The sequence below is a fragment of the Micromesistius poutassou genome, assembly GCF_964030765.1.
Source record: "Micromesistius poutassou genome assembly, chromosome: 18".
Classification (NCBI taxonomy): domain Eukaryota; kingdom Metazoa; phylum Chordata; class Actinopteri; order Gadiformes; family Gadidae; genus Micromesistius; species Micromesistius poutassou.
The window spans coordinates 1,908,188-1,920,422 of NC_140288.1; the positions used below are offsets into that span (position 1 = coordinate 1,908,188).

At 41.5% G+C, this 12,235-nt stretch overlaps 1 protein-coding gene across 1 annotated transcript in view; it reads left to right on the forward strand.

The window, feature by feature from the left end:
- Positions 1 to 9,069: 9,069 nt before the first annotated feature.
- The window catches only part of LOC311363279 (regulator of G-protein signaling 3-like), a gene marked incomplete at both ends in the record, with an annotated part of 96,791 nt that continues 93,625 nt past the window's right edge, over positions 9,070 to 12,235 (forward strand). Inside the window, 4 exons of the mRNA XM_084483243.1 lie at positions 9,070 to 9,157; positions 11,316 to 11,366; positions 11,685 to 11,743; positions 12,123 to 12,217. Of these exons, the coding sequence (XP_084339369.1) occupies positions 9,070 to 9,157; positions 11,316 to 11,366; positions 11,685 to 11,743; positions 12,123 to 12,217 (293 nt within the window). The remainder of the gene's footprint in view (positions 9,158 to 11,315; positions 11,367 to 11,684; positions 11,744 to 12,122; positions 12,218 to 12,235) is intronic.

The window sequence follows — 12,235 nt, forward strand, 5'->3', positions numbered from 1 at the left end:
TAGTGCGTCTCATCACTGCCCTTGATGAGTCCCTGGATTGATGTGTCATCTGCAAATTTGTAAATATGACAAAGTTTGTGAGAGGATAAACAGTAATTTGTGTATAGTGTGAACTTGGGCTGAGGCAGCAGCCCTGGGGGATCCCAGTTCTGATTGTTAGGGCTGTGGATACCCTGTTCCCAACTCCAACCACCTGTGGTCTTTCTGTCAGGAAGTTGAGTATGCAGCTGAAGGTGGAAGAGGGCAGCCCAAGGCCTGCCAGTTTAGCCACTAGTTTAGTGGGCAGTACAGTATTAAAGGCTGAACTGTAGTCCAGAAAGAGCATTCGGACATATGTGTTGGCGTGTCCAGATGCTCCACGGCCGAGTGCAGGGCTAGTGCTACAGTGTCCTCCACCGATCTGTTTTTTTCTGTAGGCAAATTGGAGAGGGTCAGTTGTTATGGGAATAATGGAGTCCATGGCCTTCAGCACTAGTTTCTCCAGACACTTCATGGCAACTGAAGTGAGCGCCACTGGACGGAAATCATTCATGCAGTATTCATGCCCTGCTGCCTTGCGGGGGTTGACCTGCTGCAGAGATCTTAAGACCTGCGCCCGTGTTACCTGGAGGCTGCTTTCCCCCAGGAAAGCAGCTCCCTCGGTATGTAGAACGGTCTGCACTTAATGGTCAGGTATTCCAGATTAGGTGAACACAGTTTTGTCACAATCTTAAGAGTCTGTACACCACGACTGTTTGACAAGGGCAGCAACACCCCACCCCCCCCCCCAGATTCCTCCACGGTAAGATTCCACTCCAAGATTGCATAACCTGGCGGTTTGACAGCCTCGTCAGGGGTGGATTTGTTTAGCCAAGTTTCAGTTGCACATAGCATCGAGCAGTCTCTGGTCATTGTGTGGCTAGCCTACAGGAGATATCGTCCATTTTATTTTCCATTGATTGCATGTTACTCAGGAGGATGCTTAGTTAATATTAATTTCCCGCGGCGAGCTAGAAGCTGCGGTCTCCACTTGGTACCTCCCCACCTGCCACGTTTCCTCCTCGGGTTGTGTGTCCCAGATGAGCCCGCTGTCGGCGTCCTCTGTGCCTTGGGCTGCAGCTCCGGGAATGCAAAAAGCCGAAGTGGGTCAAATTCCACCCCATAACAAGCCTCTCTTATGTGTAGAATTGTTTCCCTATCATGTGGGTATCTGGTCGCTTTTAATCCGGGAAAAAGTAGAAATAACACATAAAGGTACAAAACTAAATAAACTATGACTGAGCAAGAGCCGCCACATCACACCGCAGGGAGTGCCATCATCGACCAGCTAACCATTTAGACATAAAGGGCTCAAACTACAAACGAAAACACAATTCTTATTTTCATGGGATTATACAGTCATTAAATAATACTTGGTTATAATTCATTTCTGCATTCCATGTCTGTTCCACTAGACGCCACTAAATTCTACACAATGGACCACAATGGACCCTAAGATTGGTGAGTAATTGGCAAAAAGAGGAGGCGGTACTTCCGATAGAGGATACACATTTCTGTTTCATGTTTGAGATATTTCATTGTCAAATTTACGACCTCCATATTTTTTTCTTTGAAGTTGAGGATGTTATTCTTGTCATATGCCTGTTCATATTTCCCTCGACAAGGGGACTGTTAACTATCAAACAAAGTTTATAAGAAGTAAGAGCAAAGGAAATCACATTGCAGTAGACCAGTATAACGCTACAATTCAGGTTCCACACAGGTACCCCAGTATAGCTTCGAGCAGTATAAAATGGCAATAGTCTCCTAGAGAGCCAGGCCATCCACCAGAACAAATAGTTAGAGCCAATGTTCACTTTTGACCAAGATGGACGGCTATGCCATTTCATTAGAATCAAATAAAAGCGCTTAAATCAGCACCTTTCACCTTATAATTATATTGTTGTATTTTAACAATATAATTATAAGTAATAATCATATCATGGGCTATGATATGATTATGTTATACATATATTGTAAAAGTGGCCATCCTGAAGTTTACTGTTATGTTCTGTTTTGTGTCATTTTTCCCAGAGATACAAACTGTGTAGTCACTAACTCCCAGTGTGTAACATTCATAATACTGCAATGCAATGGCTTTCATCAGTGGGCTTATATAGGCTCCTTCACAATTGTGTTACCTAATTTGGTGATAGAAAGTGACTTAACAGGCTATTAATGACATGAATATCTTCTATAATATAGATATTTTATAATAAATCACTGGTTAATCGAATTATTAGTTCAGATAGTGAATCGTTTTACACAGATATGGATACATTAATAGAAAGAGATGGATGTAGATGGAGTGATAGAGATAGACAGTGAAAGAGAGATGGACAAAGGGTAGAGTGACAAGAGGTTGCTAGGCAACCACACTGTCGAGTAATTTGAACGACATGCTCAGATTACACATACTCACACAGAGCCCTCACAGGACTTGTTGGTTTTAAAGGTAAGAAGTTCATCGTATATTTTAAGATATCTAATATATAAAGTATTTTACTATTAACATATATATGTTCTATAACCATATCGATATTGATGAAAATACTTTTAATCATCAATCAAAATACTTTTCATTTAATATTGAATTTACCCTTTAGTTAGAACTTATTACTTGTTATTGAATACTGTGTGTATATACATGTGAAGGCATTAATCGTTACAGTCACACTAGTTAATTTAATCGATAAATCGTTATCACATTGACTCAATCGGGTGAGTTTTATTAAATCTAAATAAATTGTTATTATTTTATTATGAATGTTAAAACGAAATAAATTGTTATTATTTTATTATAAATGTTTAGTCTCATTAGGTTATTTATTTCATCTGGTTTAATTATGAAGTCAATTGCTATTATATTTGCATTATTTAATTATCATTTAGTAATTTATACCAAAGAGTTTTATAAGAACAAAAAACATTTGTATTATTATTTGTATAATTTTGTAATGCAAGCAAGCATACAATTCTTTCCATTCTTTATCTCCTTCTTTAGTTCTTTGAACCTTTTAATTGAAAATATTATGAACATGTTATTTAGATTGATTTCAAAATGCTTGCTATTTTCATTTGCTCTACATTATATTATTTTCAGTGTGAATGAAAATGAAAAAATATATATTAAAAAAATGCATTATTGTTCGATCTTTTTGTATTGTTCGAATTGTCAAAATAAGTTAACGATCTGGTTTTAATTTTGTATTAAATTAATTGCAGGACATAGTTTGAAATACTTTGTTTGTTCTCATATTATCCGATTATTTGATTATTTTCAGGAACATTCATTAATTAGTTAGGTGATGAGCCTCAGATCACTAAGGTATCCAGACCTGCTTCCTGAAAAGCTATCTCCTGCATGAAACCCCGAAGAAATTCTAGACGCTCTAGCCAACTCTGCTCTTTCCGCAGGGGTCTATCAAAGGTGAAACTGTTTGAGAATTGTTTTGGATGAATATTTTACCCTAGATACCTTAAGTCCTTAGATACCATAGGTCCTTAGATTCCTTAGTTCCCAAGTTACTCCTGGTTATTAGAAACCTCAGCTCCCGTAGTCCTTTAGATACCTTAGGCCCTCTACCGAAGATCCTATAGGAGACAAAACAAATCAAAGAACAGGTCTGTTATGTGTTGGCATCCTGTCTTAAAGCGAAAAATGGTTGAGGAAGGGGCGGGGCCTCACCTGCCCGGAGGGGAGGAGTCTGAGAGCGGTGGTCGAGGGGCGGGGCCTGATCTGGAGGCGGGGCGAGGACGTGGTCGCCGGGACTGCATCGTTTGCTTTGGCGCCTATGACTTGTTACAGCGGTTACCACGACGACTCAACTGTGGTCACACCTTCTGCCAGGCATGCCTGAGCCGACTGGACACAGTCATCAACGAGCAGGTCACCAAAACCACTTCCTGTCGGGGTCACAGTAGTATTCCTTCTGTACTATAGTACATCTCACTTCCTGAATCATATTTTCGGTAGATGGGGATTTCCCGTATTGTAACGGTCTCCCACTTCCTGTTTCCCGTAGGTGTGGCTTCCCTGCCCCCAGTGTCGTCAGAACACGCCCTCTCCGCGCGGAGGCCCCGCCCACCTAGACCTGGACCTGCACAGCTTCCTCGCACTGCGGGACGCTCGCTCCCACAACGGGGTGGGAGGGTCGAGGGTAGGAAATCATGACATCACGAGCAGGGTGACCTTTGACGAGGCCGGCTTCAAAGGGGCGGGTGTGGAGGCGTGGTCCGGGGGCCAGACGGAAACACGCCTCCATTATCGCCTCGGCGGTGGGCTCGGGGGCGAGGCACTCGGGCTGCCGGGGAACGCCCCCCCGCGATGCTGCAGGTTCTTCCACTACTGCTGCTGCTGGCTGTGTTGGGGGCGGAGCTAACATAGTGGGAGGAGGAGTCTTCCAATACCACCGTCTGTCTGTGTTAGGGCCTAACACAGACAGTGTTACTGTCTGTGTTACTGCGTTAGTTACTGTTACTACACTAACTAACGGCATGGGAGGAGCGTGTGGAATCGAAGGAAGGAAGGGCCCAAATAAGGACAAACGCATCGAGTCGGAATAACTGGGACAAGACGGAGTTGAAAAGGTGGACAGATGTCTTTAAATGTTAAAGATAAATATTCAAATTATTAGTTTTATATAACAATAATATATTGGTTCTATATAATAATGTTATACATGCAATAATACATCTTGGTCAGAAATGTCAAATTAATATTTAAATCTATTTATTCATATTGTATTCTGCTCTAGATGTAAGTGCTGTCTATACAGAGTTTGTACTGAATATACAGTTCTGTACTATTTTTTTTATATATGCTCTATATACAAGTTTGTTTTTATCCATGTCGGCTCCTATTGGAACCTATTAAATGGCATGTTTGGTCAGCAGATGTCAGACTAGGATGTAAACATCATCCCCGACCGCACCTCCCCTTGGCTGTCTCACGTCCACTAAACCAAAGGAAAGTACCATAAGGAGGACAATCATGGCCCTTTTTATGCTTCTTTTTATGTGCTTTTTTAAGCACAGTACATGTTACAGTATGGTGCAATGACGGTGTAGCCCAGAAATGTCCCAAAGCGTCAAGTGAAGAAGTAGCAAATGTATTTTTTTGAAATCGTCCACAATCATATCAGTGCTTAATTTGCCTTCTACAAAATATAACCAATAATGGAAACAAATAAAGAACTTCTCTATTGAACATCAGCTTTGGATTTTCACTCAGGATTCATTGAAAATAATGATTATTTTGGGATGAACTGAACTGCATCACTTCTTGAAACGATCCTTCCATTTCAGTCAGTTGCGTTTGTTTTGCATTTGTTCGCGGGTATACATATATTCTTTATAGGTCCATGGTATAGGCCTACACCAGGCCCCCAGGAGCAGTGCCTACTTCCACAATACACCAGTGCTCGGTGGCCAAGCCTGGTATTGCAGTTGTTTTAGCGGGCTGTGGACGGGTCCCTCAATTCATGGGGCCCAGAAGTAGATATCCCCGTTCCCCGTGCACTCCAATACAAGTGGTGAACAGGAATGTGTCTCCGCAATTTTTTTCTGGATATCAATCAAAGGCTCATCACTGTGCAGGCAGCGCAGCAGCCAGCAGTGATTGACTGTTCACGGCTCTGTATGCAAAAAAATATTTCGGCCTCTGTCTGATGTCGGGTTAACTTACACAAAGCGAATCATCTACACAATTATTTCGTTTTCTTATTTAATGACCGATCATTTGGTTTTTTGTGAACGATCGATAATTTAGTTGTAATAATCATTTTGGCAAGGCTTATTAGTGTTAGGCTATAGCCTGAAAGGTCTGATTTATCCTATACGCACTGTTACTACAGTCATTGTTTTTTTTTTTTTTTTCCCCACAATGACATTTAAGTTCATAATTTAATGTTTTTTTGTGGCAGACGAAAGACTAATGACTAATTGATCTTTGAATAAATAAAAATATGTTTGGTTCAGGTTTGAAAATTCATTATCTTTTGTTACAGACCGCCAACAGCGCCACCCAGTGCGTGATATGAGCTGGAGTACTAAGGTGATCAGTGTAAGATGATAGAATGGTGGTGGGGTAGGCTGTGAGCTTGCTCCTGAATCTGCTGACTTACGGTAAGTCAAAATGCTGTTTGTAGTATGTTGAAATGGAAGGGAGAAAATATCAGTTGTGTGACACAAGTATCAACCTGCAACAAACTTCAAGTCAATGAAATCACGAACACAGCTCTATCGCAATAATAATTAAATGAACCAACAACAATGGCTTAATATCAGTCACAGAACGTTCACACAGAATCACAATTGACATGGCTTGGATACCATGAAAAAAAATAATTCTTCAAATGAAAACAACAAACCAAGGTTCGTAGTACCAGCCTTTAAAGGAGAAGGTTGCAGAAGGTTTGTATCCTGCCAACACAGCTTCACAGGCGATAGTCGCTTGGTCCAACACGACGTCCACTCAGAAATGCCCAAACAGTTCAATACCTTAACAAAGAGGGGGATGTTGCCGTCGGTCAGTTTCTTTGCGGTCTTGGAGCACCACAATCCGGAGGAAGACACCAACGAGACATTAATCGTGTATTACATGATTAAAATGTAGGCTAACTAAGTAAACTGCAGCAAAGTATACATATAACCACTAGAGGGAGCCATATCTATTCTCTAATTATTGCGCTCAGCTAATATATTATATACGGTATCAGGCTCCTGTTAACCAAATAGAATAAAAGAGTAATTATGTAATTGTTGATAATGACGCTATTGGAATTTTCGAATGTGTGTGTATGTGCAGATAGGTTTCAGAGAGAGAGAGAGAGAGAGAGAGAGAGAGAGAGAGAGAGAGAGAGAGAGAGAGAGAGAGAGAGAGAGAGAGAGAGAGAGAGAGAAAGAGGGAGAGAGAGAAACAAATAAATTAAGAGAAAAACAAAGTACAAAGATAGAGAGGAGAAAGAGAAATACAGCAATACAGAAAGGGTTGGACAGGGAGAGAGAGAGAGAGAGAGAGAGAGAGAGTGATGAAGAAAAACTATACGCAGGGCGCAGGCATACATTAGAGTATGTTTAAATGCTATCAGTCAGATCTCCTTACATATCAAGAGGAGGTGTGCTGAATATATGGCTTATGTGTAGCTCTTTCCCCACAAATGTGCCCCTTGGCTTTAGCTTTTCTTTAATGTGTGTTCAAACAGTAGATGCAATGTGGCAGATGCCAGAAACCCTAGGCTTCTATCCTGAGTATACCATGTAGAGTCATGGTGAGGCCTACATTGTGGGTTCTTCTCGCCCCTAAACCTTCCATGTGGTATTCTCTTACGGTAGAGTATGCGGTATAAAAGCTTCCGGTTATGTAATTGTGTCTTTCCCTGCACTCTTCCCCGAAACATGGGTTAATCTAATGTAAAAGCACATGCAGCCCGATCTAAATATAAAGGCTCAACCAACAAAGCACGACAATCTGTGCTTCATTGTACTCACTCACACATCCAGTTTAGGTTTAAAGTTTTTGTTCGATGAGATGATAATCAATAATTCTCGAAACTTGAACCACAGAAAGATTGTTTGTTTTTCCATTTTTATATGTTTAACCTCCACTTGACTTTTCTATTTGGCCCCTGAATGTCTTGGTATTATCTGTGGTCACTTCCTTATTTAATTATATTGATACAGATCTCATAATGAGTTCTGATCCTGGCTTTTGTGGCTTTTCTGCGCATTCAGACGGAAACTTTCCTCTTTCAAGGCACTTTTCATTTTCTGATGCGCCACTCTTTTCCACTTACAGCAAGCACAAACTGTAAAAAGTGATCCATGATCTCATTATTTTCCCAAGTCTGTGGATTGCTCCCTTCAATTGAGCATCCTGCCCATGCAAGACACCATTGCTTGATTACTTGATTTAATTTGGTTTCTATTCTCCTTTTTTCACTGTAAATAAAAGGACTTGTTTAGGACCTGATGGATTAATACCTTTTAATACCTGGGCAAACGTTTACTGTTCAGCAGTCGTTTGGATCCAAAGTAACTTGCATTGATTTCAGTTAGTTGTTTGGCCCCTTTCTGTAGAAGGCCTACAGGCAGACATTGGGGTTCTGACTTAGTAGTCAATCGAACACACTTCAATCTACCTAATACATTGTATATACACTTCTGATATCAAAGTACAGACATAATAGGACAAATTATCTTATCTTCTCCCCCCTCTTCTCCCCTCTTCTTGAGATATGTAAGGAATGTGTAACTGTCCTTTGGTCATCAGACTTGGTCCAGTGGACAGCAGTCTCACAATGTGTCATTGTGCCATTACTTTCTTTCCCTTTTATTCAAGTTCAAGCACACAGCCAGACACACACACACACACACACACACACACACACACACACACACACACACACACACACACACACCCTGTCTCGTGGACATTCTGTCCACAGTGTCTGCAGTTCAGTAAAAAGTATGTCACAGAGGCCATGTGTGCCAATTGTGTTTTCCTTCCAATCCAGTGCTTCTGTGTAAATCTTTTCATCCCTTAAATAAAGATCGAGTTGAGCCCCTGTGCATCGGCTGGAATGTCTTTAATCAGGATTATCCACAGGGGCTGGCCTCGTGGCTGTCATGTTCTACAAAACTTGGGGTCAATATCAGGTTACCGGTATATATACCCTCTGCCTGCTGGCCTAGCTGTCATGGGCGAATGGGATGCAGCCCTGGTGCATAATGTTTTGCCCTGAGGTGTGTTAAGCATGGGGTAAAGTAATCTGGATTTTCGCACGTAACGTGATGAGTGATTTTTTTGTCTCCGAGACGATTTTGAAATGTCTGAAACGGACCCATTTGTTATTAAACACACAGACACACACCCACCCACCCAGCACACACACACACACACACACACACACACACACACACACACACGCACACACACACGCACACACAGCATCAGGTTTCACACCTCTATACCTGTGGCTTCCCAGCGCGTTATCTGTCCTATGGTGGTGGTTGTACCTGGTGGTGTGCACACAGGTACGCTGGTCAGGGATGTCCCGCCACAGGGTTCACCTGCGGAAGCCCCCCTGCGGTGCCCCCGGAGCCTCTTCATCGTCCTCCTTCCTCGTCAACACTCACGGTGAGGGCTCTCTTTCCATCCATCATGTTTGTGTTCGTGACTTCATATGCGGATGAGTTCATCCAACTTGCCTTACAATGTCACCGCATTCTTAACATCTAGTAACTGTTCTTGTGGACTAAACGTTTTTATTCTTTTTTTTTTTTACAAATTTGAAATTTAAAAGTATATATTTATATATAATGTAGTACTCTTGTGTCGTCTACGTGGTAGAGCACTCACACTGCCGTGGATAGGGGTTAGATGGGGCCACACATGAATAAGTATGATGCATACTGTTTACTAATCTTATTTTTGTTCTCATTACATTACTACTTACATTTTCTAACACATACTAATAACTGAACAGCGATATTTTGCGGGTTATTATTTTCAGACAGTCCCCATAAGAATCGCTATGGTTTCAGTATGCACAATCCTCATTTCACGAGTATTCTTTTAATATATTATCTTTACATTCCCCCCCTACTCTCTGCTTGTCTCGCTCATCAACATCGACATATTGTCGAACACTCACACCTAGATGAGAGGCGGAAAGAATGTACGCGATAAGGTGGCTGGCTAACCCTCCTGCCCCCAGCCTGAGGCAGCAGCAGGCGTATCTCTTACTGTGACAAGTGGGCTCTGATGTAGCAACAAGTCATTTGGGCTGGTAATGGGGATCGCTCTCCAGTGACTACCTGAATCATTTATGGAGGGCATTCGCCAGATGAGAGAAAGGCTGACCTTTTTATTTGCATGAGACTAATCCGGTGTCATCCTGTTGACGGTTGCCACCAGCGATGAATATGGATGTGGCAATATTTTAATATGGGTGGGGTGGGGTGGAGATTAACATTTAATATTTTGACTGTGTGTGTGTGTGTGTGTGGGTGTGGGTGGGATGGGGTGTTGACCTGTCAGCAGGAAATCAATGGGAGATTAGTTATGTTTTGTGTATTTTGACAGCAATTAAATTCAAGTAAAATCCACAAAGATTATGTGACACAGATTCTACGAATCGATATTGATGTCAACAAATAAGAGTTAAAATAAAAATACTATGGCAGATTGTTTGTCACGAGGAATGCTTTTACAATTTGCACTTTTTGGTTTTATTAGCATTTGACCATTCTCTATGGAGTCACAGCAGTCACTCTCATGTGGAGCAGATGTGAGCCTCGAATCGTTGCGGAAAAATATAATAGTCACAGAATAGTTTCTTTGGCATTCAAATGGAGTTCACTGGGGATTAGCCCTATTTAAAAACAGTGATTCACCAGACATGTTCTGTATCATGTCCCCAATTCTGGTGGCAGACAGACAATATCTCCAGAGAGGTGTCATCAGCATAGCAGTGGAAAGAGAGTCTTGTTCCATTTCTTCCTAACAGAGCCCATGAAGCATATGATCTTAGATGTAGGCATTTGAACAAATAACCCAACATCATTCTCACTGTGAGCCAAGAGTAACCAGCAGTGTTCCCTTTGTTAGTCACCAGCGTGACACTTATGAATGTCCACATCCTCCCATATCAAATTCAAAGAAAATATCATATATACCAGAAACTTTAGACCAGCATGGGAAAAGTAGCCAGCTAAAATCGTTACAAGCAGTAAATTCGATAAGACCTACCTCCCTCATTAGATGTTTTGCGGATTGTGTTTCTTTGTTTTGTCTTATTTTGTTTCGCCACTGCAGCAATCTATCATCTATTGAATCAGCAGTTTTGGTTTTGCCCGGTGGGAAAGGAATACAAAAAACACCGTCCTGACTTCAATCTAGCCAGCAATGTCGACAGGGCTGGCATACGGCATGCCAAGAAGTCCTATGTGGGAACTACAAACATCCACTGTACCCAAGCTCCACGGCATGCGCAAGACTGTTATCTCACCAGTCCAGTCCCAAGATCTGGGCGAGTGCATTCCACTTTGAGGGCCCGAGGACAGTACAATGCCAATGTTAATAGTGGGCTGAGTCAACAGTGTGACAGAGGAGGCCGAGATGCTCAGGGAGACCAGCAAAGAATGAGAGACGGAACGAGACTGGACAGAGCCGTGAGACGGGCGGCGTGACCCCCAGATCTTACCGAGAAAATAAAGACTGCGGCGTGCAGAGACACAAACACGTAGATACACGCGTCTTTTTTTTGTTGTTTCATGTCTTTGTTTTCACACAGGTCAGCTAAAGTTGTCGGTCCTCCCAGAAGATGGACTGCTTAATGTGAGTGGTAAGTATTGGTATGTTTATTTTGATTAGACAACAAAATACATGTATGCTAAATCCTATCCTACATAAATTCTCCTTTATTTTGGTCTGTATGTGAGAAATTCGACAGCATAAATTTGAACTAATACACCCAATATTTTAAACATATGTACGGATAAACATATAGAATCTTTTTTTTTTTTTCCAGGCCTCTCAAGGTTTCCTCTTATTCTTCTTTCAGTCTAGTGTGTTTTTTAATATAATGCTGCTTTTCGAGACAGCCTAATCAGTGTATTCGGTGCTTTCCCCATTTGATGTGTACATCTTCCTCATCTGCAAGTGCTTGAGGCCAGAGATGTTGCAGGTGCGAGGGATTTGCCTTGTGATTCTTACGTAAAGGTATGTATGTTGTTCGCATGTTCAGTGGTAAAACAATTATACACAATTATATCTGACCCTGTATTATGCATTGACAAGTATTTGTTCTAATATATTTGAAGTATTTCCCATCTACTTATTTAATGTCTCTTCTAACGATGGGCTCATTGTATTCTCACATAATATGATAAGTAAGAAGTATGTCATGGTTAATTCACAATTAATTAACTGCTTGTGAATAAATGATGCTTACTATGACATACTAGCAAATTGGGTAATCGCTTTTTAATTATTTAACCATCATGTATTTCCGTTTCTGTAACAGCCACATTCCAAGTCTGAGTTTATCTTACTGTGAAACGCTTTTATCTCCCCCTTTCTTCGTCCTTTGTGTCTTCAGGTGGGCCTGGTTCCTGACAGCAGCCCCGGGAACAGACTGAAAACCAACATGGTCCACTCCTGTAAAAACCCCATCTTCCTACAAACCTTCTCCTTGTAAGCATGCAGTCACAG